The sequence below is a fragment of the Solea solea genome, chromosome 1, assembly GCF_958295425.1.
Source record: "Solea solea chromosome 1, fSolSol10.1, whole genome shotgun sequence".
NCBI classification, from domain to species: domain Eukaryota; kingdom Metazoa; phylum Chordata; class Actinopteri; order Pleuronectiformes; family Soleidae; genus Solea; species Solea solea.
In genome coordinates, this window is record NC_081134.1 from 6,855,567 (window position 1) to 6,883,513 (window position 27,947).

General features: G+C 40.6%; 2 protein-coding genes across 4 annotated transcripts; both read right to left on the reverse strand.

The window, feature by feature from the left end:
• Positions 1 to 4,651: 4,651 nt before the first annotated feature.
• Positions 4,652 to 18,147, reverse strand: LOC131459944 (phospholipid phosphatase 3-like). 2 transcript variants are annotated; one of them, XM_058630131.1, is made up of 6 exons: positions 17,783 to 18,147; positions 12,638 to 12,792; positions 7,857 to 8,137; positions 7,721 to 7,778; positions 7,443 to 7,619; positions 4,652 to 6,626 (listed from the first exon to the last, which is right to left on the reverse strand). In XM_058630131.1, the coding sequence occupies exons 1-6, from the start codon at positions 17,919 to 17,921 to the stop codon at positions 6,498 to 6,500; spliced, it is 939 nt and encodes a 312-aa protein (XP_058486114.1). In that variant the 5' UTR covers positions 17,922 to 18,147; the 3' UTR covers positions 4,652 to 6,497. The 2 variants fall into 2 exon arrangements, with proteins under 2 accessions (XP_058486114.1, XP_058486106.1); XM_058630123.1 differs by lacking the exon at positions 12,638 to 12,792 and adding an exon at positions 11,582 to 11,739 and having other exon boundaries at positions 17,783 to 18,146.
• Positions 18,148 to 19,172: 1,025 nt separating this feature from the next.
• si:ch211-188c16.1 (uncharacterized protein LOC562677 homolog) lies at positions 19,173 to 27,655 on the reverse strand. 2 transcript variants are annotated; one of them, XM_058647469.1, is made up of 19 exons: positions 27,439 to 27,655; positions 25,005 to 25,947; positions 24,714 to 24,905; positions 23,968 to 24,508; positions 23,774 to 23,889; positions 23,650 to 23,675; positions 23,449 to 23,489; positions 23,280 to 23,327; positions 22,955 to 23,087; positions 22,620 to 22,779; positions 21,961 to 22,084; positions 21,836 to 21,867; positions 21,487 to 21,550; positions 21,353 to 21,390; positions 21,123 to 21,186; positions 20,294 to 20,386; positions 20,141 to 20,154; positions 19,838 to 19,871; positions 19,173 to 19,681 (listed from the first exon to the last, which is right to left on the reverse strand). In XM_058647469.1, exons 1-19 carry the CDS (start codon positions 27,445 to 27,447, stop codon positions 19,612 to 19,614), a joined length of 2,742 nt encoding a protein of 913 aa, XP_058503452.1. In that variant the 5' UTR covers positions 27,448 to 27,655; the 3' UTR covers positions 19,173 to 19,611. The 2 variants fall into 2 exon arrangements, with proteins under 2 accessions (XP_058503452.1, XP_058503460.1); XM_058647477.1 differs by lacking the exon at positions 20,141 to 20,154.
• Between the last annotated feature and the right edge of the window lie 292 nt (positions 27,656 to 27,947).

A 27,947-nucleotide genomic window follows, 5' to 3' on the forward strand; every position in this document is an offset into this window, starting at 1 on the left:
ATTGGCACTTTCAATCTTCTTCTTATCATTTCAACCACAAATCCTCCTCCATATGCTGACATGTGACCTCACTGGTGATAGCAACCAGCACGAACAACCTCCAATCACCCTCCTCATGTCAGCCGCGGAACAACATGCGGCACCAGGAGATAAAGAACATCATGGGTGTGATGTTGCTGTGCAGAGCATATGGAGAGCATCACGGCGCGCTGATCGCGATGTTTGATGGAGTTCAGTGTTGGTGTTCCGTCAGCAGTACACGGTATCCTTCTTGGCCCCTGTTCCCATGGGGCTCCTTCAAACACACGTGGGGGTAATTTGTCCAAATTCTGCAGCAGAAAATGAAATAAGAGAAGATAAAGCGGCCTCGGGATTTGGAGGCTGGAAATCAGTTTTTAAAGGTTTGGACTTAGTGGGGGTACAGATCTTCAGAGGCTGCAGAGAGAAGGGACTTACCGTGACAAATGGCTTTCAAGTAACCTAATCGTATGTGGGTCAAGAGATTTCATGGAAGCTGCTGCAGCACTGTCATCACGAGGGAAACCAAAGGCCGCCTGTGTGGAACAGGTTGAAAATAGAATGGATATCCAATATATAGAAATACAATAGCACTTCCCTATTGTGGAAAAGGTTTCCACTTAATGTAAGACAGAGGAAAAAAACCCTGTAACAAATGTTTGGGAGAATCAGTGTCGGCTGAGTGCCTTGTTTTATCATCTATTTTCCTCTAAATGGGAGCACAATTTACAAAATTGACATCATGCACTATTGAAGAAGACCTGAAACTAGTAAATTAACAATTAACTTATCATGAAAATGTTGATGTGACATTGTAGATCAATTTCTTTTTGCTATTTTTTGGCTATTCAGTACATTCTTACTTCTTACTTGTCCTCAACCAGCAAACCAGAGGACTACGTACAATTTTGGGTATCTGAACAATATACAATTGTATTATTGGTATCAAAGGGTCATGGGTTGTCCAAAATGAAAATGATTCATTCCTTATGGATAAATTCAGAGTAGATTTCTGCCCAACGACAAGTCAGAACACTTATTTGTCCACTGTCAAGAAAATATATAATTTCCATGAATCTTTAGGGGCGTTATGTCGTAAAACATCACGCTTCTGCAGGTCACACTGTGATGCTCATCTTCTTATCAACACAGTAATAACCAAACGTAACATGTATTAGAAATCCTTTCCAATCATCAGGAGTGGAAGTCTCAAGGTTCATGAGGAATTATCTCACTGCCTCACAAGACAAAGGGTTGTGGTCAAAAGGAATGTGATGCTGCTTTACAACAATGTTCACAGCAGTAACATCGACTCAGAGGTTGGTATCCACACAATGTGGTTTGGGACGACAGACTGCGCCAAAATCACAACCCTGAGGCCTCAACAGCAATAAAAGATGCTGTAAAGAAGGAGCGATTTGGACTGTTAGCTGTGCATCCACGGCGTGACTTTCATTTTCAGCACAGCATGGGACGTCCCACATGGGCTGCCTGGTTAAGGTGTTGACGTAGAGCCGGAAAAAAAAAAAGCCAAGGAAAGAATTTGACTGTCAACAAAACGGTTTCATTTAAATCCAAGCCTTGATGACATTTTGACTCCCGGTCAGTGTAGCCCCCCCCCCCGTCTTCATGTCCATGACGCCTGAAAGGTTGTGATGGCAGAGATTTGGCCTCCCTCTTGGTGTTTACATTCTCCAGACACAGGGGAGGATGGAGAGAAAAAGAGGGAAAAATGGAAACAGAGAGAGAGAGAGAGAGAGGGAATTACTTGCAGCTGTGGCGCTGCAACCCAACGCCGTCCAAGACTGAGGACCTCTGGGCATGGACACAATACATTATGGCAAACATCAGGGTTTAGAATCCTATTTTATGAGGGGTGTTTGCATGTATTGTATGTGTAGGGGAATAACTTTTAAACATGTTTAAAGCCTGCTGTTTTCCCTTTGCTTTTGTTTCGGTTCGAGTCACCAAAACATTTGCAAGTGATGAATGTACGCGTACACTACTGGAGGGACTTGAGAGGAGGTGCATTTCTGTGTATGTGTTTCAGTTGGTCGTCCTGGAAACTGACTGTGTGCCACGAGCCGAGCAAAGAAAAACTCTCTTAAAGTCTGAGAGCTTGGCGCGGCGCAAAAACCAGAGGTCTCCTGAGGAGCCGAGGCCAGTCGCGGTGGTGTTCTGTGAATAAGAAAAAAAACCAAAACATGCCCGGGGGACATTTAAAGAGGTCACTTATCAGCGAGAGAATTTGGAGGGTGTGCCTCACTTCCTGCTAGCATCTGTCATGGAGAGGACAAATGCCAGTGGTGTGATGTGTCGTCAAACTCCATGACAGGCTTCATGTTCAATGTTGGACCAGTGAGCAGCTTTATTGAGGAATGAACCAGGTCCGCTCTTTCCTTTTCTTCCATATTATTTTTTTTACATTTACATTTAAGATGCTCTTGGACGAGCAGGGTCTTCAAGATCTTCTTGAGGGACGCCCCTATTCTGGTAGCGCTCGGTAGGTCATTCCGCCAGCATGGAACGACACACGAAAAGAGTCTGGATTGGCTTGTATGGGGTGTTGGCAACGCCAGACAACAATCCTTTGATGAACGGAGTAGTCGAGGGGTAACATAAGCCTTTTTATCTGAACTGTCTGAACTTTTTGTCAAATGCAGGCCAAAACAAAGAAGGAGTAACCAGTAAAGCAGTCCTCTATTTGTTACATTAAGCATTCAGTACTAAGGCCGTAGTCCGACTAAGACAGGCAATCGGAGGAAGGAGAAAATCCATTTATTGGCCGTGTATGTCTTTGACTCCGCCTCCGTAGGTGGCGCTGTATCTCTCTATAAGCCAGTGCGTATTGAGTCAGTTTCCTGTTGACCTTTATGTCGCAGAATCGTGATACACATCCGGCAACAGCACTGCAGCTCATACGTCGTCTCCTCCTACTTCCGTGACTAAGCGTATACATGCAGGAGTAATTGGACTATGAATCGCATTATCCAGGTGTGTTAGTCTGACTAACTGAAGACTATCTCGATTTTAGTCGGACTATCATGTTTACATGACATTAAGAAAACCAAATTATTGTCTTAGTCTGTCTAAAATCAGACTTTTATTAACGTGCATTGAAATACACAGACTATTTGTTTAACACTACGTCTTTAGGTGTGTATATGTGTGTGTGTAGAGATTAACAATGAACGAGAATAACTGATCACTTCAGAACAACCACAACAGAGCTCCACAGTCCATGAGAGGAATTTGTAAATCACACGGGGTAATAACCTTACAAATACCAGGGGTTGAACTGTGGTGCGAAAAACACAACAACTGTTTTTCCTCCAAACCACATGAAAAGGAACCCACTATTAGAATGTTAAGCTCTGCTGGTCAAGAAAGAAATGAGTCCAGCTGAATACGTGAAGGAAACGGAGCTGTGCCATTTGTTGGTCTGGTTCATACAAAAAATATCCTCGCGCTGCCGTCTCTATCGCTTTCAATTACAGTCGACTACATTTTTCGACAAAATCTTTTACCAGTGATGGGTTTATTGGAGCAGGTCAAGACTGGTTCACATAAGATAAACATTTTGTTAAGCCTTTGGTAATAGAAGTGAACGTTTTGGCGAACAGAGAGAAAACGCCACTCAGGAAATAAAGGCATTACCATTTTTGGTAGCACAGACGTTCTTACGCCCCTGTTTGAATCACTCAGATCAAAACACCCTTGTGTTTGGTTTGGAGCAAAGAGGGAGAAAGAGAGATGAAAATATATGTCACTCAGACGACGGTAACAAGTTACAGGCCAGGTTCCAGACTGTTTGGATTGGGGAGAACATCAAAAGATGTTGACTCACTCGCTCGCACTTAAACTGCCCGACTTCAAGCTGAAGTGCACGAATATTACAGTTGAACAAATGACATGGAAAACATTGTCAAATCTTGATAAAGAAAACGACTAGTGACAAACTGTAACAGGTGAAAATGAATATTATGATACAATAAAACCTAAGATCTATAACGGATCTATAACATGTCTAAGAGTATTACTTAGACATGTACCTGGTTAAGACACTGGAAAGAGCAGTTTAGAAGTTATCATATAAGACGGTTGCTCCACAGCAGAATCACTCCTTAGTAAGGTCCTAAAATCTGAACGTAACTTGCAGCTTTTGAAACAAATCAGTTCTAATCTTTCTGGACAATGCGCCTGATCCACTGAAAACCGTGGCTCACGTGAACGCATTAGCCCCCCCCCCATGAACCCACTCGTACACTGACCGTTAACTCCGGACTGTGCACTATATAAACTGTATAATGGAGAAAAGTCACCTTACACTGGATAATGTAAGACGTTCAGTCAAATAATGCTGCTTCTAAGCATTCTCATATGTGTATATACGCCCCTCCTCCTGCATAGTTTCTGTGTGGAGTATATATTATTCCAGAGGGCCGTTGGGGAGAAGGGTTACAGCCTGGAATGTACACCATTTCCCCACAGGAAGTTAAGCATGAAGTCTACCATTACCCCACACCCAGATCTCTCCATCACACCAGCAGCTCGCCTGCTTCTGGATTCTAAAACAAAAGTCAAGAGGTATGCACGCTTTCACATAGGCCACACAAAATTAACATCAGCTGCGTTCGATGTTTCGTTTCATTTATTCAAGACACTTTATCTTTGATACGTCTTACACAGTTTGTACAAAATATCACATGACATTACAAAAATAGTGAAATACATTTTTTTTTAATATAAGTGTAATGAAGACGTCTACACGGAGAGCTTTGTTTTTAAACTTAACATTCACAAGTTGTCAGCTTGACCGGATGACGTCTGCCAAGATGTGTCTCTTTAAAGCAGCATGTTTGACGTTTACACAGGTCTCGACACAAAGTCATAGTGGGCATTTCTATATTCTTTCAAAGGACACACTGTATATACATAAAGACGGTATTTTTACCATTCTGTATAAAAGTATACAGACTCGTTTTTCTATCAATGTCAGATTTAAGTTGGAGTCAGTTAAAACTAAGCAAGGATGACACTTTCAGTCAGTGGTTTTCAGGATTATTTCTGCTTAAACATTAACTACATCGATATCATACAATCAAATTAGCATGACGACTCTTTAAAGCTTCAATGTTAGGATTTTTGTCTGTAATACACAGTTATTTTCAGGCCTCTTGTGTTACTCTACAAGGTCTTATGAGCTAAAAACAAACAAAAACCAAAATAACCATTAAACTGAGCTTATGTCTAGAAAAAAATGATTGTACCTGACCACTGTTCTAGTCCCCGTCTTACTTTGAAAGTATATAAATGTTGATATATCACAGGATATCACAGGATTTCTCAGTGTTGTGAATACTCATATTGATTCGTAACAGTAAAAATACATGTAGAGTAGATGATGCTTCTTTTTTTTTTTTTCCACAGTGTTCCAGTCTCGAGTTACATGTGTCTGTTGGAGCAGGTGCCCGGTCTCTGGTTGGACAGAGAGGCAATAAACACGGAAATATATAGACATGACATTAATACACACTGGCGCACACACACACGCACGGAAAGGCCTCACCCAAATATACACACAGACATGCATACGGGGGACACAGCTGATGCTCCCACTCTCTCACACACTCTCACCTAACGCTTGCGAGCGCCCGCGTGGTACATATAACACAGTCATTTCATTAAATGGCTCAGTGGGGGCTCGTCCTATCCAGCAGAAAGAGGCCCACGTCCAACATTTAAACCCTCACTGCACTTTCCACCGACTGTAACTCATGTGCACACTTTAAGGAACACATTATGGACGTAATAAAAGCTTACAAAAGGCGTACGAAGCTTTCCGAAAGCTTCACTTCAGGATCATTCAAGTGGTGACAAACAGTACTGAGTTTAACTACAATAGTGCTATAACATACACGTACGTTTATTTGACGTAATACTTTCGTTTGTATTAAAACCAAACTTAAAGAATATCCTTCCTAATATCAAGGAATTTGTTGGGTGTTTTTTTTTTTGGCACAAACTGCTTGCATTTGTCACACAGTGAGTGAGTGAGTGGGTGAGTGGCAGGAATACGAGTATAGCTCCCATGCTGACTGCAGCTGAGGGGTGAGGGCTTCGTTTACAGCTGCCATTTCTCAGTTTGGTTTCATTTCAGACCTTAGTCCACAGAGAAGAGGCAGATTTCTTTCACAAACAGGAGAGGAGGGACAAATATCACACGATCGCTCTCTCTTTTCCACATTAAAATGTCTGGTAAGACGAAGGAAAAGGATTCCATTGAGAGAGCTCACTGCAACTGGCTTGATTGTTTTTTTTCCGCAGCCTCCTCTTGTCCTTTGAGATATTCAACATTCCATATTTGTCTGCACTATCCAGATTGTTGGGGTTTATCTTATCCAGTATGGACCAGTGGCTTTAGTAGTGATTTGAATGGCACAGGTCAGGGTTCTTATACAGTCAGTCAGCAGCATTCTCTATGCCATGATGAGATGGTTGCTTCGTTCTCTGATATCTGCCGGAGAGACGAGATCTTTCTTCACTGGAGTTGGCAGTTGGGTGGAACGTCTTCCTTTCTGCTTAAACAAGTCTGATACAAAGAAAACCTGGGGGGGAAAAAACGAACAATAATAAAAAACACGTCCATGAAAATCTCAATAAATAAAATGTCCCGTTTCTTTTTTCTGGGGAACTTCCCTTTACAAATATATTACGGCGTTCCACAAGACACTGTACTTGGTCCCTTTGTTTTCCATGCAGACCCTATTCATTTTAATTTACAAGTGAATTACAGAACATAACTTTCACCGTTATGTGAAACTGACATAAAATATAAATCTTATGCGACTTCCTCAGTACAGAGTAGGACTGCTTCACTGCCTTTGTTAGAAACTTCAACTACTGTTTTCATCCACAAAGAATGTTTTTTAAAGTGTTATCTTCCTATCATAACATATACAGTTAATTTAAATGTTTTCAATACTAAATCAAAACATTTAATGTTCATTACAACGGCAATGTTTGATAATGAAATATTGGCCTAAGTTTCGAACCTATGTAGTGGCTGTAGTTTAAACAATCAAATTCAAGGACTCTCCAGGCCCAATTTCCTCAAATTGAACGAGCGAATGTACGGACACGGCTTAAGATGCAAGGGAAACTTGTAAGAGCCGCTTCGCTCATGACGTCCACTTTTATTGGATTGACAGGCTTTGTCATTTTCAGGCATCACCTAATTTGCAAGTAGTATTTTATCTAATATATAATTATGTAACCTCTAATGTCTAAGTGTACAAAGAAACGATGTTTATTCAAGTGGAACACTAGAAAATTTACCTGAGATTTACTCATGGTGATATTCAAATTCCAACATCCAATCGAAATCAGTCAACAAAAACAAATACTTAAAAGGCATCACTCACTATGCAGTAGGCCACCAGGGATCCCTGTATAAAACCTGCCAGAACATCAGTGGGGTGGTGCTTGTGATCAGAGACACGCGACAACCCAGTGTAGAAAGACATCATGATAAGAGTGAACTGGGTCAGAGGGCGCAGCAGGCGGGCGCCGTGCCAAGTGAAACGAGACTGCAGGTAAAACTGTTTAAAAAGACACAATTGTGATTTCATATAGTATTTATATATAGTGCATTATGCATTCATGTTAAAAACAAAACAAAAACAAAAAAACAACAACTCACCACCAGGTATAGCATGGTGTACATCGAGAACGACGCGTGTCCCGAAAAGAAAGACTTCCTAAAGGACACAGAACAATCAGCATTATAAGATGTATAATCTGTAAAAAATATGATTTCACAAGACTTGTTACTGTACCTGGCTTCTTGAACTTTGTTATCTGGTCCCTGACACTGGTAGTCAGTGATATAACCCAGCGAGCAGTTGATAGTAGCGAAGTCAGGTTTGCACACATCAAGGAAGTGCGGGCGCATGCGGCCCACGGACACTTTGGCGATGTCGGTGAAGGACTGACTGATGGCGCAGCCAAAGATGAACACCCCGACCTGCTTATAGAGAGCAGAAATGTAGGGGTTTCCCACAAAAGACTTGGAGCCCTCGTTCAGAAAGTAGATCCTGTAGCTTTCGCCAATGATGATCTGAAAGGACAGTGAAGGTGTCGGTGAGAACCAGGGTTTTTACAACAGCTCCTTACAATTACTCAGTTATTATTAGTAGAGTGCTCAGTGAGAATGTGTGAGTGCAATTCAGCAAAAACCTTGTGAAAAATAGGACAATGCTTGAAAAAAAAACACAGATGGGAATTAAGTTTATTGAATGAAGATATTCTTATTGAATGGAGATGTTCCTGTTTTACATGGCAGATAGTTGGCAGCATGTTGAGTGCCATTCTGGGTCGTCCTATAGTCCATTAAATGATTCAGTTATATTTTATTCAATATTCTTTCAGGTGGCAGAACGTGAACTTGGTCACCTTGTAACTTGGAACCTGGGAACTGTGGAGAATCCGCAGAGCTCCAAGGATTATTTGTGTCAGATTGAACATATACATAGAATAATAAGGCAAGGATAAACTGAAGGTCCAACTTTAGTCTGACTAAGACAATAATTAGATCTATGTAAATGTACTGACTGTCACTTTTGAATGCAAGGTTTGAATTAGGAAATTAGTAACTGTGTGTAAAGAGAAGGAGTAGGGAGAAGATTCATGAACAAACCCTCAAGCTATTGTTAATTTCAGAGGGACAGAATTAAATCAAAAAGTCTGTGATTCTGTGGGGAAGGACATTTGAAACCAGGTCATACTGAGCTTGTTCGTTCAAAGATCCAAAATGTTATACTGGATATTATTAGAACAGTTCAAAAAGAAAGCTTTAAAGCGGTTAAAGTACCGGTACATACTTTATTCTTCATTCTACTTCTGAGAGGTAACTTTAACTGTCCACTGTGTATAGTTTTCTGTAAGTGTGTAAATAAACCACTATCTAAAACCGACGATTGACGGGTAAGTCACACTTAGGGGGAGATGGATTGCCATAACTCGCAACAGCTGTTCAAGCTCAGAAAATGCCTCCCCAACCCCTCTGCTCCCATGTTCCCTTTCAGGCTCTCACAAACTAAAGTAGTGGAGAGAAATGGTGAAAAGCGTATGGGAGATTTACAGGGAGAGAGTGAAGGGATGGAGGGCACGCTGACAGAGGGGGAGGACAGAAAGCAAAAAAAGTAGGAATGTAAGAAAAGGAGAAAGGAAAAAGCAAAGAGGAAGGTAAAGGGAGGAATGAGGTCTGGGGTGGGAGAGAGCGTAGGGAGGGAGTTGGGGAGGCATTGCTGGTTCTAATCAGCAGAAGCGCTGAGCTAGGCAACGTGTCTGATTTTGGTGGCCAGACTCCACCAGGGCGCATGTCGGGGGCACGTTTGTTTTTCACTGCTCCAACTCCCTCGAAAACATCTCCAATTTCACAAGGGATGTCTGGCTGTTTTCATGTTAGTATCTTGGTTTCATCAGACATTCTTGCGAGGGGTCCTGGAAGTCCCATTCTTGGAAACATTCTCTGCAGAGAAATAGCCCTAAATTCAGATTTAACAAGCTGATAGAGCGTGTTGTTTCCACCATCCAGGCCTTTGGATCCAGCATGATACAGTCCAGCCACTTTCATGGGAGGAAAAAAAAAGATCTGGTTTTCTTGTGTGAAATATTTAACTATGCGAATGACCAATGAATTGACATTGTAGGATTATGTCACTGATAAACTTGAATCTCAGACATAATAATGAGGGCTAGACGCTGACTTATGGCTTATGTCAAAAGTTTTGTGTTTCCAAAATGACACCATGGTGTTTTTCTTTCTAAAAAAAATAAATATCTGCATATATAAATAATGTGACTTTATGAGAAATTAAGTACTAAATGACATAATGTTGTTGTTTTTTTGGCTCTGAAAACACCAAAGTTGGCAGAACACTCTAGGGGGCATGTTGGATTGTAAAGACACATTTTGCCAAGGAGGGGGGAAAATGACACATTTGGCAAAGTCTTCTTGTTTGGGGCCTTCACCACAATTCCACCCCACCAATTACAGGATTTTAACCGAACAACCATTGCGTCAACCATAATTACATGGGGCCAGGACTCCTTCTCACCATGAAAACCCATGTGGCCCTGAGCCCATAGAGGAGAGTGTAGATAGAGAGGCAATGCCATAAGGCAAAGTGCTGTCCAACAGCGGGTCTGCTAGGTGACAACTGCATGTTACAGCAGTGTTGAGTCAAACCACAGAGCACCACGGACCTTTGGTAAGGATTTTAAGCGTGATTACAGTATGTGTCAAGGCTGACTTCATCACTAGAGTTCCTAATGTTGCTTAAGTGATGGCTACGTTAGGTGAACCCTATCCGACAGAAACGCAAATATGTCATTATTTCAAATATTCCTGCACATTTGATTAGCCAGTGTTTGTGTTGTAGCTGGGAAAGTTGAACAGATCTCAACTTCTGCTGAAGGCAGCGCTAGCAGTGCAAAGCAGCGAACTCACAATGCCAATCAAGGCAGTGCAATGCGTGACACAGCCCCATTCAAACTAAATAAGCAGCTTTTCAGTTGCAGCCCAAACTGTGTAAGTATGAGCGCTCTGTTACAAAAGAATTCCAAGTTCTGGAAAAAAAACAAGAGTGCTTGTTGGGTTGGCAGTTTAGTATTCTCAAAGCCGGGTTGGGGTCATAGAGAAAAATGTGGGCACAAACCTCCCTCTCATCAAAGCAGCACCCTCTGAAGAGAATGTATTTTAAATAACAAGACTTTAGGTTGAATAAGGAGAGATTCCATTTATTCCCTGGACATTTAAAACAATTCAACACTTCACTTTCTCAGTTGTCTTTAGCACCTTTTAAATTGCTGTTAAAAAGTGTTATCGTCATGCTACCCTGATCATGGTGTTTAGCTTTTACACAGACAATGATTTGGCTCTGTCACTACCTCCCTACTGTTGGCATGAATGCCCCCACGCTGTTTATAACCAATTTGCAAGGTGGAATGCAGGTGCAGCAATCTTGTCATGAACAGTCAGTTTAAAAATGTGTTTTTATCGTGTATTGTGTTTTTGAGATAAACTTAAACCCCAAAGAGAAAAACCTGGAACAAATGTTGGCTTGGTTATCTAGGATGTGCTGATAACACAGGTAAGAGGGGAGTTGTTCCAGCCATACTGGATAATCTCAATTTAAAGGGAGTTAACTGTCAGACTAATCCCTCTGATGGACGGTAAACAAATGCATTTCCCTGAACATGCGTGCAATCATAGTGAGAAAAACATGAACCCGTCAGGATTATAAAAGATTCAACAGCTGAAAAAAAATCTCTAAAAAGGATTACATTACATGTGTGTGTAAATCATTATACTTGTTGACAATCTTATAATTGTCATATAAAACCCTTCTGAGAATTACTACAGTGCACTCAAGATAATATAACATGGTTAGTATCACATTTATTAAGGTGTCAGCGTGTGCTGCTTGGAACAGTGAAGGCCGCTGAAACAGCAAAAAGAAGTGACGATGGCATTAGTGATCAAAGTGAGGTGACTTACAGACAGGATGGTGATTAGAATGCCAGCAGCACTAAGCACACCGTCGCTAATGGTGTCTCCATTTTTGGCCGGGTACTTGATGGACTCATCATCGCAGTAAAACCCTCTACGGTAAGGCTGAACAGCGCTGGTCTCAATGACCAAGAAAGGCAGGCCGGCTAGTGTGAAGAAGCAGTGAGCAGCACAGAGAGAGTGGAGGAGGTGGGGATGGGTGTGAGAGAGAGGGAGAGATGGAGAGAGAGAGAGAGAGAGATGGAGGTGCTGGGTTAATAATACGCAAATTACAGAGGTCGCAGGTACAAGCAAGACGCAACAAGAGAACATCTGGGACTGGCTCAATCCATTTTTGTGGCTGTTTTCTGTGACTAATTGAGAATTAATGACTGCGTTTTTGTTCAGGTGTCACAGTTAATCATGTGTCATCTGGAACATTCTTTGAGTGTAATTAAGGGACAAAACCTGTATTTTGTGTTCTGTATTGTAGTCTGTTAGCTTCTGATCATGTACGCTTTGCCAGCCATCTTCCAGAAAACATCAAGTATTTTTTTTTTCTAACAATCTCTCTTAATTAATTAATTAATTAATTAATTTAACTATAGAATCAAATTTTTAAGTAAAAGGGAACTGCTATATTTAGCTTACAATTGTTGAAGAAAATAGTTATTGAAGGTCCACTGTGCAACATTTAGAAGGACTTAGAGATTATATACTTCCCATATGTATGTTTGCATGAGGGAATAGTTACTTTAAAAATAAAAAATCCCACTTCAGACAAACTGCAGTCTCACCATTAGGTGTCGCTAAACCATACACAGTAGACCTTGGAGGCATGAGCTCACAACAGTCAGGTTTGGAAAAAAAAAAATGGTTGGCATTAACGTAGAGCATACATGATTTACAGCTAATGAGGTATAAAATACATGCATCACTGATGGTGAGTCAGATTCTGACAAAGCAATCATATCATTTGAGACGTCTGGAGCCAACCACTGGATGGACTGAGAGTGTCTCAGCATATGCTCTCCGTTTCTCTTGCTGCACCACACCAGGACTTACTGAGGCCACGGGCACAGTGACGCCCACAGCTGTGAGCACGGTGTTGGACACCGTGCTGCTCTTATAGGGAAGCTTGATGCTGTTGTCATTGCAGAAGAATCCTCTCTGGTAAGGTGGGAAGGCAGATTTGTGCAAAAACCCAGCAACAAGTAGCACTGCATGGTTGGACAAATACATAATGAGCGCAGGTCAGACAGCTCTTATAAACCAAAATAGTCAAAATTACAGGCACATTATCAACAGGAAGATAAACAAAAAAGCACACAAAGGCACAGACAACGTGTAAACAAACAGATTGAAATATTCCCAAAAGACACTAATGCTGTCTAAAATTTAGCTAAAATAAACAAAATGCAGTCAGCTGATATAAATGCTAAAATCAAAGCTACAATCTGGCTGAGATAGTGCTAGATTTGGATGTTTCATGTGCCAAACAGATATCATTGCTGCTAACGGAAAAACAATCTTCCTTCCTTTCCTGCCTCCTGTGTTTAAAAAAGGCTGACTAAGACGCCTTACGGGGCTTGGGTGTCTGATCAGTTTAAAGTGTTTCACCACTTAAAGTGGCAAAAAGATCTCATTCATCTCCAACAACAAACTGAGGGGGTGTAGATGAAATTCCTGCCAGAAAGGACAGCTTATTTTCCACCCATTTACTAACAGCTTCAGTGCATGACTTTGAAATTGGAGTGTGGACATGGTACCCAGGAGATGCTTCAAATGTCTGGCAGAATTTGGAAAACACACCTTCAAATCCCTTCAAAGCAACGTTTGACTGATGTTAGGCCTTTTAAGTCCCCTTTTAAATAATTCTGCCGATACAAAGAAAAGCAAACATCAGCGCTCACGGCCTCGCAAATTCTCTCCCTCTCTCTAATTCTTTTCCTCCGTCTAGCCGTCTTAAAAGGCTGAGAAGCACTGAGGTGTAGAGGTCAGCAGTGCTGAGCCTTGCTGAAGGCAGGATGGTGGCGGGGGTGGGCATGATTTCTCAAACCACATGTCAACACAGGCTTCAGTTGATGTTGAGTCCCTCAACACACACACACACACACACACACACCTGATTGGTCTTTGAAGGTCCAGCTGGGTTGAGCTCAGATTACAAATCCAGCTCTGCTGTTTGATGGGAACTCCAGAGCACTGGCCTTCACTCCACATTCAGCAGGATTCACATTATCTTTCTTAAAACAAATAGAAGGCCAGAGCTACAATTGGCCTCAAAGCAACTCCGGGGCCAAAAGTGTAAGCTGAATGATTCATGTGATTCGTAGTTCTGTATAAATATACTCATTGTCTAATTGTTTAGACTGCTTTGGCTGGCAGAGAACAGAAACACAATGGCCTTACAGGGGATAAAACATGTTAACTCTCAAGTCCTGACCTCTAAACGCATTTAGACCCAGTACAAACCACAAGGCCAGAGGGTGCCAGAGAGATAGAGTGGTGAAAATGGACTGATGAAATTAAGTGTCCACAATCCTACGGATACAACACCAGGTCAAGAACATTACATAGTGGGTTGAAAAGACTGAGGCAACACAATAATACACTGTCAGGTCCTGTCTTCCAGACAGGCAGCAGGGTTTTTCTTCTCGTACCCGTCCTCTGACCCCATCCATCCGTGTAAATACTGCAGCATCAGCATTGCGCACAGCATCTTGGGATTTTCCCCTCCTACCCCTTTTCCTGCCTTCCTGCTTCTAAACGCTGTTCCTGCCAATGACAACACCAGTCAGCAAGTGGGGCTATGTCTTTCACATTAGCTCACCAGAAACAAACATAACGGTGGGAGCGACTTTCTCTTGAGAGGTTTTGGTTTCTAATATAAACATCAGGTGCCTTCTATTAGGCTTTGCCATGAAGCTGTTTGCTTAATCAACTTGGGAGACACCAATAAAAATAAGCAAATAGTAAATGAGGAATGATGATGTATTTTTCAGCACATAACTGTGCACATCAGAATATGGCAACAAACCTACTATTAAGACCTACTGGCTGGAATTTCCTGCGCTCATCCACTTAGCCTTTATCCCAGTTCAGCTGCCGTTTGTGGAAACTAGAATCAATGTACAACCCTCAGGCGGAATTAAAGCCCCACCATATTTTGAGGGCATTTGCCAAAACACCAAGTGTGACTGTTAAAATAAACAGACACACATTTTCCACTTGTAGGGATCTCACACTGTCTGGCGTAGAAATGTATACATGTCTGAGGTAGTTGTGGTGTATACACAGATGCAGTTGTTTTTACTCACAGGCGCCCGCACACACAACCTTGCTCCCCGTCCGTCTGTCAGTCACTCTGAACTGCTTCAAAAGTTCAACAAACTTTGCCTAGTTCCTCTAAGCAAGAGAATAACAGGTATAATGGCTGCATTTGCACTGAATTGAATTGCTAGAGGCTAAAATGGCTGTTTTTTTATATATATTATTCATACTTCTTTAGAGGGGTAGCTACAACACACAAGGTAATTTACAGTTCCCTTGTATGCACATCTACCCTGCTCTGGCTCAACTGTCAATACCCCCACAAATGAATACAGAAACACACAGAAAGTACACAGATGATTATATGTACATACAATCATGTACTACAGTACAAGACACATGTATATTGTACATACATACAGATATGTCTATAATACGGAAGCATATACCATGTATGTTTCACAACAGGTAGAGAACATGTAGAACTGACTCCAACTTTACTGCATTACCTTTAAATCACACAGATTATCAATTATATTGCTATGTCCTGCATGTGAAAGGTTACATACACATCCCAAGTATGACACTTTTTGTTTCATTATTGTTTAGTGCTACATGACAAATGTATTACAGTGATATTTAAGCATTCCTTAATTCTGGACCTGTCAGTGACTCCCCAGTAGCATTTTAAAATGTCTGTGATTTCAGCTATTTCACAAGTAACAGTAAGAACTTAAGATCCATAAATACAATTCATTATCCAAACCTGAACAACATAGGTAGTGTGGAAGATTAACCACCTCACGGGGGAACAATAGGAACACACTAACAAGTAAATATAAAAGCCAGCTGCTGTGGATTAGTGTACTGAACCTGATCACCCCAACAGCGGTTGGAGCAAGTAGCCCAGTGCTATGCTCTGGATTATCCATCAGAGTTTGGTTTCAGTCACCTTTGAATCAGGGTGACTACCACGAAAGAAAATTTCTATCTGGCACTGAAGGTCTAGGGTACTTGAATCACAGAAAGTGGTGATGGTTCTTGTGCACAACAAAGCAGGAGAGATTTCCCTGGGCACAGCAATACTGTAATCACAGTAAGTGAAGGAGTGCCAATTACAAGCACTGGCCCACCATTTCCTCCCTGTGGTCATTCTCTTTAAAACCATATCTTCTATCAGAAAAACACAGCTGGTTTATAAACAAGCTTCTCTGTGGGTATGTACTAAATACATACAGAGACAATCATGTGGAATTTACCCTCCAGAGAGTCTGAAACCAAATATAGTCACAATAGTAAGACCACTGGTTTTCCGATGCAGTTTCAGCAGCTTTACTTCTAAGATGAACCTTGCTATCTTGCCGTTTACCATTGTGACCTGGCACATGTTTCACAGAACAACATATTGGGTATGCTGGTAAAGAAAATAAATGAGGTAGGGCAGGTAGAGCTACAAGCCTTTTATAGGGGTTCAAACTTCGGTGTGAAAGAAAAAGAATTCACCTGCAATAACAACTTTAAGTCAAAGCATGCAGCTGCTGAACATCACAGAACCTCAACACACACAGGTTTGAACTTTTCAACACTTCCCTTAATTACTCCACACACACGCCAACACACTCAAACATATTATGCCAGATGTTGAGATCAGAAGAATTCCTGCTGGTGTGGAATGTGAGCCATTCTGGAAAATATAATGAGGCGTCATTGCACAGGTTTACAGTACAGGTGAGGGTGTAGACCAAGGAAATGTCTCCCTCCAGGGATAATTCATCAATTAGCTTCCCCTTTCCAGTACTTTTTTGGCAGGAACACTGTCAGCATATGGCTGAACAAATGGTCTGTATGTATATAGCACTTCTCTAGTCTGGATGACCAGTCCAGGTGTGCTACACTTAGGTTTTTGCTTTTCATCCATACATGAATAAGGTGTATCTACAGCATTTTAGCCATTGTCTGTGATGGACTGGCGACCTGTTCAGGGTGTGACCCCGATTTTCACCATATGTCAGCTGGGATTGGCTGTGGCGCCCTCATGTGGAGGATAAAGCAATAGATGAATGAATGAATGAATGAATGAATGGATGGATATCTTTGATGATACCCAATCCTACGCTGTCGGCACAGCCGCCAGCAATTTGGGGTTAAGTGTCTTGCCAAGGGACACATCGGCATGTAGACTAGTGGAGCAAGGAACTGAATCCCAACCCTCCAGTTGGAAGACAACTATTTCACCACTTAGCCACAACCGCACAAAATGTGTGTTTAAATATGATAACTAGCTTTAAATTAATGTATTAATAGTTAAAACTTAAGTTCAAACAATGTGTTGTTGTTTTTTTTATAGCTAGCCTGATATTTAGCTAACATTTGTTGGCAAAAGGCTTATGGTCTTAAATGTAAGTATCCAATATCACATTATACACACACAATCGTGTATTTTAACGTCACAGATAAGAAAAATAGACAAATTAATCACAACAGCCTAAAGGGAAACTTGATAAAGACAAAAGTTGAGAAAGTAATAGTATAGTGGTAGTAGTAGTAGTTGTAGCAGTAAAGACTAGTTTATCAACTTTAACACTTCGTTTTACAACATGATGCATTTATTTTGTGGTTAACAGAAGAAATGGAGATATTTCCTTTATAATGCTGTAAAACCAGGTATATGTAACTACATTATACGGTGCACCTTGCCTGTAACTAAAGTTAAGATAGGCGGAGTGATATGATGAAAGGTAATAATACGGTGATAATAACTGATAACGTTTACTAAAATTGAATTCCCGTGACTTGTTTTGACAAAACAATAATTACAGTGACAACCACGTTATAGTTAATATTAGAAAACGCGAGGTTAACCCAATGCTTAATAGAGTGATTAAACAGAGTTAAACATACATAATAAACAGAAGCCTCAGCAGTGTAATAACTCACCTAAGAACAGGCAGAAGAGATCCACTCCCACCAGTAACTTTCTCCTGCGGTGGTCTTTGCAGTTGTTGTTGTTGTTCAGTGAACTCCCGCCGTTCCTCGTCTCAGCCATTGTTTTCTCATATATCAAACAGCGTTGCATTTAAAACGACTGGTGTGCGATTCAAATGCTACAAAAAAACGAGAGAATTAACTAAAAAATTTTACTACACACTATCGCAGAGCTGCTACGCTCGTTGTGTGTATTAGCTACAATTAAGCGGCTGTATAGCAGATCTCCGTGGATCGTGCAGCTGTCTCGTTACTCTAAAGTTTACTATGCCAACACACGCATCATCTCCGCTGACTCCTACCTTCTGACCATCCTCTACTCCTCTACATGGAGGGAGTCTTTCCCAGAAAGCCCCTCCTCCAGTTAGAGAGTCCTCCCTTTTCAATTAATGCCATATGCAGCCAGGGTCCTTCACACAAGCTGATTCCCACACTCACCTCTCACAATAATCACTGCAACTCAGCTGCAGCAGCAATAACAAGGGGGATTCCACAAAACACAAACTAACCCGATAAAAGGGACTTTTTCCAGAGTCTGTGGCACAAGTTCTGTGTTTTTCCCGTTTCATTTTTTTTGGCATTTCACGTTTTTATTGGATAAACAGTCTAGCCTTTCCCCAAAAGAAAACCCCACATTACTTGGTTTTTTTTCTTGTCAGATACACACTGTGATAAATGGAAACCCTTTGCAATTTGTTAAGCTTCACTTGGGAACCAAAGGGAGCGCGTTCTGTAAAAGGTTGTAGAAAAGTAACGTTAGGGGAACGTTCTGGGAACCAAAAGAGAACGTTCTATGAAGTTTGTAGAAAGGTAACGTTGGGAGAACATTCTGGGAACCAAAATAGAACGTCCTCTAAAGGTTGTATGAACGTTGTAGAAAAGTAAAATTAGGGGAAAATTCTGGGAACCACACGTGCAACCAAAAACTAATGTCAGAGGAACATTAGGAAAACTTTCCATAACAACCACAGGGGGGGGGGGGGGGACCTTCAAGGAACGTTCCCACAACCAAAAGGTTACGTTCCCAGAAAGTTCAGGGAACCAAAAATTGTTGGCTGGGGAGGACTTTGATACTGGTCACAGGAAATGTGTTTGGAGTCGCCAAATAAATTAACTGAACTTTTTCCAGCTTCTTACTTAAGATTTAAATTAATTGTAATTGATGTCAGCTGAGATTAGCACAGCTCCCCCCACAATAAAGCAGTAGAAAATGGATGGATGGTAATTGGTGTTACACAAATGGCAGTAAAAATAGAGAACTAGAGAAAACACTCCAATTAGATTATTGGTGTCCGTGTGTTCTGAAATGGCAGAATGCGAACAATGTCATGAAAAGCATAAATCTATGTGACCAATATTTATTATATGTAACACTCAAACCAAAGACAATCCAAACAGAACATACTCAAAAACAAACATTAGCAACAAGTGAAAAGTTAATATTGTGATTGCGCTTTGATTTAAATTTGTGCACCTTTTGCTATTTTTTAAAAAGGAACTTTAAAGAAAAGAAAAAGTGCAGAACGTAAGGTGAAAATGCACCAATATGCATGACAAGGTTAACAAAAAAGTGACATTTGGATTGTAACACAGTCACAGAAAAGGCTCCATTAATCATTCATGATTGTGTTTTCTTTTCTCCACTGTAGAGAGTAAAAAACATGTTGAAATATGTGGCAATTCTCAGTGGCATTCTTATCTCTTTCACAGTTTCAAATCCCAAAGGTAAACTCAGTTGAAATTGTTCAGATCGACATTCCTGGCTGTAGCTGATGGAGTAATCAGAAGATGTCAGCGTATAGTGGAGGAGGAGGAAGGAACTCCAGCTCTGTGAAGTCAACCTCCTGTTCACTGTCATTCAAAACAGAACAGGACAGTTTGTGATGAGAGAGGCCAGAGCCTTGAGTGCTGTGTGCTCTTCTATGGCAACATCTCAGAGTTCTCAGCTTGTAGAGATCAAAGAGTGCCGGGCTTCATTTGCTGATAAGAAAGAAACTCAACACTTACGGATATGGGGGCTCTTCAACGTCACTCAAGAAATCTGAATGAAGACAAGATACAAAAGGTAACATTAACTCTTCACTAGCGTCTCTGCAAAATGTCCGACACCGTGTCTCCAGGTCACTTCAAACTGATAAAGCCCCACGTAGTTTATTTTCCATGGCAGGCAAGACGCCAGCCTGTGGTTAGACTGTAGTGTCCTCAAATGATGTGAGAGTGCTTTCCTTTAAGCTCCACCAGTATCAGTGAGTGAGACAGAAGTGCTGACAAATGTGCAGTCATGGAAAGAATTTAGGTCTGTAAACTTACTTGAGGGTTCAGCACTTTAAAACAGAGAGACAGAAAAGGTGAAATATTAAAATAAGGAACAAGTTTTCTTTTGCTGACAGCATTTGTGAATATACTGATGCAGAAAAGTAAGATCACAAGCTAATATGTCATGCTATGAAGAGAACACTTTACTTTGTGGGTGTTGTTCCTTCAGCAACTTCAACAAAGTCATCTTTGGTGTGTTGAAAAAAGACGGCTAGTTTCTGCAGGGCTTCATGCCTGGTCCTAAAAAAAAGAAAAGAAACCAAAAGGTAAATGGAAGAATTTCCAAGAATATTTCATTCCTGTAACTGACTTGAATACATTATGTTTTATTCTTCATGCAACAATTACAGATTTCAGCTTCTCGAAAAGAAGTGATCTTTCCTCATTATACACCTAGCCACTTTATTAGATACACCTGTTTGACTGCTTGTTAACACAAATATTTAAATCAGCTAATGAAATGGCAGTAACTCTGTGGCATAGATGATGGTGCCAGAGGGTGTTTCAGAAACTGCCGATCAACTGGGAAAATCCCAGTGTGTTTACAGAGAATAGTTTGAAATAATTAAAATACCCAGGACGCAGCAGTTTTCTGGGTGTAAAAAAAAAAAAAAAAAAAAAAAAAAGAGTAGTTGATGCCAGAGGACACCTCTGTCCTGTGTACCTAATAAAGAGGACATTGAGTGTACTGAACGTCATAAAACTCATTAAATAGGTGAATATAACGAAACGGTCCACTTTCTTAAATAGAATTTCACTTAAAGACTACTCAACAAAAGATAAACCTTTAGTCACATTGTTCAGATGTTGATGTTTTAATGCTGAAATGTGACATATTGTTAATCATCCAACTGTGGCATCATGTTTGTTCAGCTCTACTCATTTAGGTAATCATGAAAACGGTAGTAGGAATATGAGCCAACAAGGAAAACCTGCCGTGGTATCCAGTTCAACAGCTGAGTGTGGTGAGACTTACTGTGTGTGTAGGTCCTCCAGGTTGGCATCATTCAGAGTGTGCTGGGCGCCAACGTGGCTACACACTAAGGAAGGGTTGGGGGTTGAGTTGTGTAAGATAGAAGGAGGAAGTGGGTAAGGATCGGCATTGGAAAAGTGCACATCAAAAGGCATGTTACAGTGTTTTACATGTCATTGTATAACAAAGCAACCACAGGCAGAGCTTGGATTTCCCTTGAAACCACTACTTACACATCTCACACATGGAGGAAGTCTGCTGGGCAAAACTACTGCAAAACAAACGAAGAGAAAGAAAAGACCGTTTAACCACCAAAAAAAAACAACCTCATATCTTCAGAAGGAAAATTAAACTAATTAACTCTTACTGGCTTTCATTGGAGGGTGAGAGTGTCTCGTCTTCACAGGCCCACTCCTCACTGTCATCTGTGACTGCAGAAAAACAACTTAGTTTGATTAAACACTGTGTGCTTGTTGACGATAGAGGTTTGGCAGTGTAGCAGCAAGAAACCCTCAGCCTACATGGCATTCCTTTACAATCATAAAATAACACATTGCTGTCAGGCAGATGGCAACTAGTTACAATACTTTGGGCTGCTTTCAAATCTGTGTGCCAGTGTTCTCAGTCAGTCAACAAGGCCATTTATTACACCAATGACAGGCTGTTGGGAGGTGAGAGGAGCTCCACCTTTAGTGCAGAGCCTATTTGACACTTACAGCTGCTTGTTAGTACAGCGTGACTGGAGGATCTGCAAACAAAGACAAAAAAAAGTTGCTATCATACACACTAATGAACCATTATGAAAAGATTTATGAAGTCGATATGTTTTCCTCCCGCGTACCTGCTCCCAATGCTGATGGTGTCGCCTTCCACATTACCTCCTCTTCCAGCTGCTTGAGCTTTCTTCCCCAGCTCCAGCATCTCCTTGATATTTAGCTCCACATTCATGACTGAAATATAACCGTCTGCAAACAGACAGTGGGAGAACAGAAACTAAAAACAGTGAGATGCTAATAACATTGTGGAGTAAGTGTGAAAACAACAACTAATTTGTTTTACAAATTAGTTTCCTGTTGTGAAACCGCTTGATAGCAACAACAAATGCATCTTAGTTTCATGTTTTAATTTTTCATATTTTAATATTCACTAAAGATGTAATGTGCTTTTTTTTTTTTTAAAGGTCAATTGCTTATTCATTTATTAGGCTTTCTTTGCAGATGTTAATTTATGAACCCTAAATATGTTTGTGTAGATGTTTTTTCTGATTTATGATTGTGTAGGGTGTTATGATTATGATCTTGAAAACTGCATATTGTTGGATATGGATTATTTTATGATTTTGTATAGTACATATGGCTGCTGACTGTTGCCTTGTACCTTTTTCTTCAAGTTTGTCTTAGCCAGGACAAACTTGAAAGAGATTTTTTTTCATTTGTCGTCTCATTAGAAGTCACCAGTTCTTACACACTTTAATAAGAGAGGACATGAAAAAAAACTCACATTTGTGGCTGGCGTCTCGCGCTAACCATTTGCCTTTGGGACAGTTAGTGGTGCGGATGATGCTGACCGTCTCACCACTCTTCACAGGTAGGTCATTCTTGCGAACTTTACTGGCCACTGTCACCTTGGCATGGTAGAGGGGCTCCTCATCACCAGTCACCTAGATAGTGAAATTAACACAGACACACACAATTAAGTTATTTGTTCGTTTTATTCACAGAAAACATAATTTTTTACTTACTTTGATTGCACATATTGACTTGAAAATCCAGCTCCATTGAAAAAAAAAAAAACAACCCCATTATGATTTAAGGTAACACAATTTTTAGACTAACCTTGTACTTCTTTTTCATTTCATTCTCCTTCTTCTCCCTTTCTTTTTGCTCCTTTTTCTCCTTCTCCAGTCTGTGTTTCTCCCTTTTCTTCTGCTCCTTCTGCTCAGCAGTATTGGGGCTGTGTCGTTCCTTACTGAGAACAAAAATGAAAGCATTTTTTTTTTTTTATGAATTACATTTACTACCTGAAATGCAAATGAAACCTCATGCAAGAAAAATAACAGTAAGAAATAAAAACAGATTTGAACGTGTAAACAAAGGGATCAGGTGTTTGACCAGCCTGTTTTAAATCATTTTTTGAATCAGTGACTGATGGCTGACATACCTGTGGACATGATTATAGGCCGAATGAGCATGTTCTCCTCCACTGCCCCTGTAGTTCGATTACCACAGTAGAAGAAAATAAAAAAATCAATGACTGTCCCACATCTGGCAAAAATCTATGTCAATAATACAATGCAGGACTTGTGTTTGACAAGGAAAACCGGACATACCACGGATTCCGTGGCCATACGTTATGACTCGCCTCCTCCTTCTTCAAATAAACAGATTTTTTTAAATTTACCACAGATTGTTAAAAGAGACAAGCACATTCATAATTCCACAGATAGTGTCTGACCATAAACATAACAGTTTCTTTAATTACTCATTAAAAAGATGATCTCACTCAATTCAAACTCAATTAGATTGGTTACCGTGCGGTAGTTGTCAGCATATGGATCTGTAAAAAGAATGTAAACGCTGTTATTAAAATTGAAATTATGTCTGAGGTCTTACAATGAGAGGGAAAAAGAATTAATACGAATAAAAATTCCATACTCTTCACTCCAGCTTTACGTTTACGAGAGTTCTGGCCCAAGGTGAGTTTTTTGAGGTTTTCAACATCCTCGTAAACATTATCACACTTTTCATAGTAACTGTCCTGTTCATAAACACTAGAGGGGAAGAAATCAAGTCAAATTGATATTGGCAAAATATGAAAAAAAAATAGATACAGATACAGTAATGCTCACCCTGGATGTGCCTGAATATTATCACTGAATTCTGTGTGGTTAATAAGCTCAGTTTCATCTAGGACAGACTCAGCAGCTCCCACATCTAGCTCATCAGCTTGAGAGAGAGAAAGAGGATCAACAACCACCTCCTCACTCTGAGACCACTGCTCTGCTACAGCAGGCTCTGGAAACTCTGGAAGGTTTATTGGTTCAGGGAAGCTGGCTGGATCGAGTGGTATTATGTTTTGACTGCCAAGGTTCAGATCTTGGATGATAAACCTCAACACAGACTCTGCAGATTGACATACTGACAAATCAGTCTGAGAAGCCTGCAAATCTGGGATCCCACAGTCAACTGGGACAGAAAGGTGAGTGCTGACAAGGTCTAAAGACTCCAATTCCAGCGAAGCAATATCAACAGCTTCCCCCTCTGCTGTTTCCATCTCTGAATTGTCAAACTCTGGAAACTCTGGAGCATCGAGCACAGGATTGGGGATGGATGGGACTTCAGATTCTGGCTCTTCAAGAGGTGCTTGGCCGCTAAGACCTGGCGATAACTCTATGAAAAGAAACAAATGGGTTTCCTTAAGTAGATGTGCATCCTGACCACAAATAAGACTGATGTAAACTGCAGTACTGTCATTGATGTCCAAGTAAAATACTTTACTTTTTGCCATCATAGCTTTCAGCCAGTGGCCACAAAAAGGGAGAAGCAAAGGAAATCAAAAAAAGAAGAGGATGAAAAGAAAGTTCACATAAAGTACCATGTACTGTGGGTAGATGGAACCGACTAAGATCTACTAACGGCGGTCTTGGGGGCTTTGCTGGCAGTGGTTCCAGCAGCCTCAGGTCAGGTAGAGGTTTCTTTGGAGGAACAGATTGTGAATGAGGTTCAAAAGTCCTCACTGAGGGACGTTCAGCTTGATCCCTGCCAAAGTGCTTAGCCAATGCAGACTCTAGCGAATGAGAGAAAACATATATTCCAAATCCATTAAAAAAATGTTTGAACAAACAGTCTTGCAGAGAAAAATGTTTACTCTTGGAGTGTGACTTACTTCGTGCAGAGTTGTTGGCTTTGAAGAAAGGCCGAGCTGAAATACAAGCCAGGTGTGGAAGACAGACTGGTGGGGGTATGGGGAGTTCAGGCTCAGCACTTTCAATGTTCTTTGGTGGCAAAGGAAACGCCTTGTCTCTTGATGTGTAGTCAGGGGAACGCAAGCTCTTGGGTTTTGTGGATATGAACATCTGCCGGCGTGAGAACTTTTTCTTGGCTCTTTCCAAGGTGCTAATGAATCTGCTGTCAGAGTCAACACTTGTCTCGGAAGAAGGAGGGGTGATTGGTACATCTGGACTGGAAGGGGGGCATTCAGCAGTTGATTGGTCACTTTGGAGTGGAAAACCATCTTCTGTTGTTTGTTTTTCCATTGAGGGCAACTCTCCAGGAGCACTGGAAGGTCTGATTGTCAAATCAGCATAAGTGGGCTCCTCTCCATTTTCTGTACCAACTTTTGATGCTTTGGTCGACTTGAAAGGGAGAAGCAAACCCTTCTTTTTGATTTTACTATGGGGAAGAACTTCTTTTCCTGGCTCTGTGTTCTGATGGAGGATCTTTCTGACGGGTGATTCTTTTTGCTGCTCTTTTGCAGGAAAGGCTGGAAGCACAAGAGGCATGTGTCGCTCTTTGAGAGACTGTCTTGCTACGTTGTCTCCATTAGGAAGCGGGGGTAAGGGGGAAGTCTGCTGAAAGTGGGGTGGAAAAGAGATAGGTCGCTTGCCTCCAGATCCCTGCAGCCTATCTCTGAAAATTAACTGAGGAGCCACTAATGTCTTGTTTTCATCAGCAACAATCATATTAGTAACAACAGAGCTACAGTGACCTCCAGGAGGCGGGACATTTTTGGGCTTCTCTGCAACTGCTGGTCTTCTGGTCTTGGATTGAGCCAAAAGGGCCTCTTCCTGAAACTTGGCCCTCAGAGCTTTGAAGTCTATTGACCCCTCCTAAAAAAAAACACAAAATTGGAAACAACCTTTACATTGGTACTTTTACTGGAGTTATGCAGGTTATAAAAGAGCAGAGTTGGTCTTTCTTAAGAGAGAAATGATGGACAAGTGTGAAAATATGATGCAAAAATGGTGTAATCAATACGTTCCCTCTCCAGTCACTGCCAGAGATTGACATACTGACATCTACCGAATGATTGAGTAGCATGGAGTGTAGTTAAAATTAATATCTACAAGGTCTGGAAACAATTTAAAAAGGGCCCCATACTTTCAGAAATGTTCCATTTAAGTGAATATCTGATTTTCTCAAAACATGATGTCAGATACGGTTACAACGAGCAGAGACAAGATGAAACCCCACTTTTGCTGACAACATAATTTAGGGGCTGAAAACAAAATTACAAGAACACTTTTTTCATTCACTCCCCAGTGTTATCTACTTGTGCAGTGCAGATGGATTAGATTTCACACAGCCTTCAACACAAAACAATGACAGGGAAAGTCATTTCTCTCCGAAACATCTCTTTCTAGAAAACTGTTAAGAAAAGGAAATTAAGAAATGACTGGCTTGAGGTGTTTTTAACCAATACAAAAGACAATACAGGATCTTACATGTGAACAGTTTGTGAACAATTACTTACATGTCAGGCTGAACAACTTGAGGGAAATATCTAATGGTGATAAAAATATTATGACCATGATGTGAATAAACAAACTCTGTGTCCACAAGACAACATTAAATATAAACGCCCCTCAAATAGAGCTGCAACTAATGATTATTTCCATAATCGATTAATCTGTTGATTACTTTCACAATTAATCGAGTAATCGTTTGGTCCATAAAATATCAGAAAACTTAAAAAATGTTGATCAGTGTTTGAAATTATGATGTTCTCAAAAATCTTGTTTTGTCCACAAACCAAAAAAAAAATCACCTTTAATGATTTCTTTGTTATATGGAGCAAAGAAACAATGAAAATATTCAGTTAAGAAGCTGAAACAATCAGAAATCTTGTTTTAATAATGAAAAAAGCTTCAAACTCATTAATCGGTTATCAAAATAGTTGATGATTAATTTAGTATTCGATTAATCGAGGAATTGCTTCAGCTCTACACTCAAATGCAAGGATAAAATATGTACATATATAGACAATTAGACAAATTAGTGTAGGAATGATTGCTTCAGGGAATTGTGTAACTATTTTACAAGCAAACAATTAGTCCACTAAGAAGGAAAACATGCAACAGGTAAGCAACTGTTAAAATAGCCACATAATAATAAATAATAAAATAATAATAAAACCAAAACTATATGCATACATGGACAGAAAATGTGTTAATTGATTCGATAGGCTGTTAAATATGACACAGGGAAAAGTTAAAGGAAAAGGAAAACAAATCCCATGAATGAAATATGAGCTAGCAGAGGGTATGAAAGCAAGGTAGCTTTCCCCTAAAAAGTCACTCAGAAAACTCTTATAACTTCACCTCTTCCATTGTGTCTCGTCTTTGCTCATCACTGTTGATGACTGCACATCAGGAAAACTGTGTCAGCTTCGGCGACGCGACGTTTTTCGGCTACTTTGACAACTTCACACTGAGCTGTAGATGCTAGGCTAGCTGGGCAAGGAGGACGCTAACATTAAACAATTGGAAAGCGCCGCTGTCTGCGTTACGCACCTGTGTGCTGTGCGTGCGTCACCGACGTGCGCGTTTCATAGACCAATCAGAGGCGTCCTACGGCAAGCCCTTTGGAACATTTGTAATCGCCAAGTTTGACTATCTGGAATTACAGGTATCTGTGACGTCATCTTGAATAATTGACATCTGTGACGTGAATCTTATCATAACTACAGTTTCACATATCTGCAATTCAGTATTTACTACTAAAATGACAAATCACTTTTGCCATTCATGTGTATGGGGTCTGTCATTATCGATATCTACAATTATCCGCTACTGAATTGTTGATATCTCTTATTCCAGTTTCTGTTATT

What these genes read in the sequence shown, in the direction of transcription:
- LOC131459944 (XM_058630123.1), bottom strand. Translation starts at nt 17,921, where the DNA reads ATGCAACGCTGTTTGATATATGAGAAAACAATGGCTGAGACGAGGAAC. An exon ending in AACAAAGTTCAAGAAGCCAG is followed by an intron (nt 7,779 to 7,856) that starts GTACAGTAACAA and finishes TGTGTCCTTTAG; the next exon opens with GAAGTCTTTCTTTTCGGGAC. An exon ending in CCCTGGTGGCCTACTGCATA is followed by an intron (nt 6,627 to 7,442) that starts GTGAGTGATGCC and finishes TTTCCCCCCCAG; the next exon opens with GTTTTCTTTGTATCAGACTT.
- si:ch211-188c16.1 (XM_058647469.1), bottom strand. An exon ending in GCGAGACGCCAGCCACAAAT is followed by an intron (nt 22,085 to 22,619) that starts GTGAGTTTTTTT and finishes GTCTGTTTGCAG; the next exon opens with ACGGTTATATTTCAGTCATG. An exon ending in GTTGAAGAGCCCCCATATCC is followed by an intron (nt 19,682 to 19,837) that starts GTAAGTGTTGAG and finishes TTTGAATGACAG; the next exon opens with TGAACAGGAGGTTGACTTCA.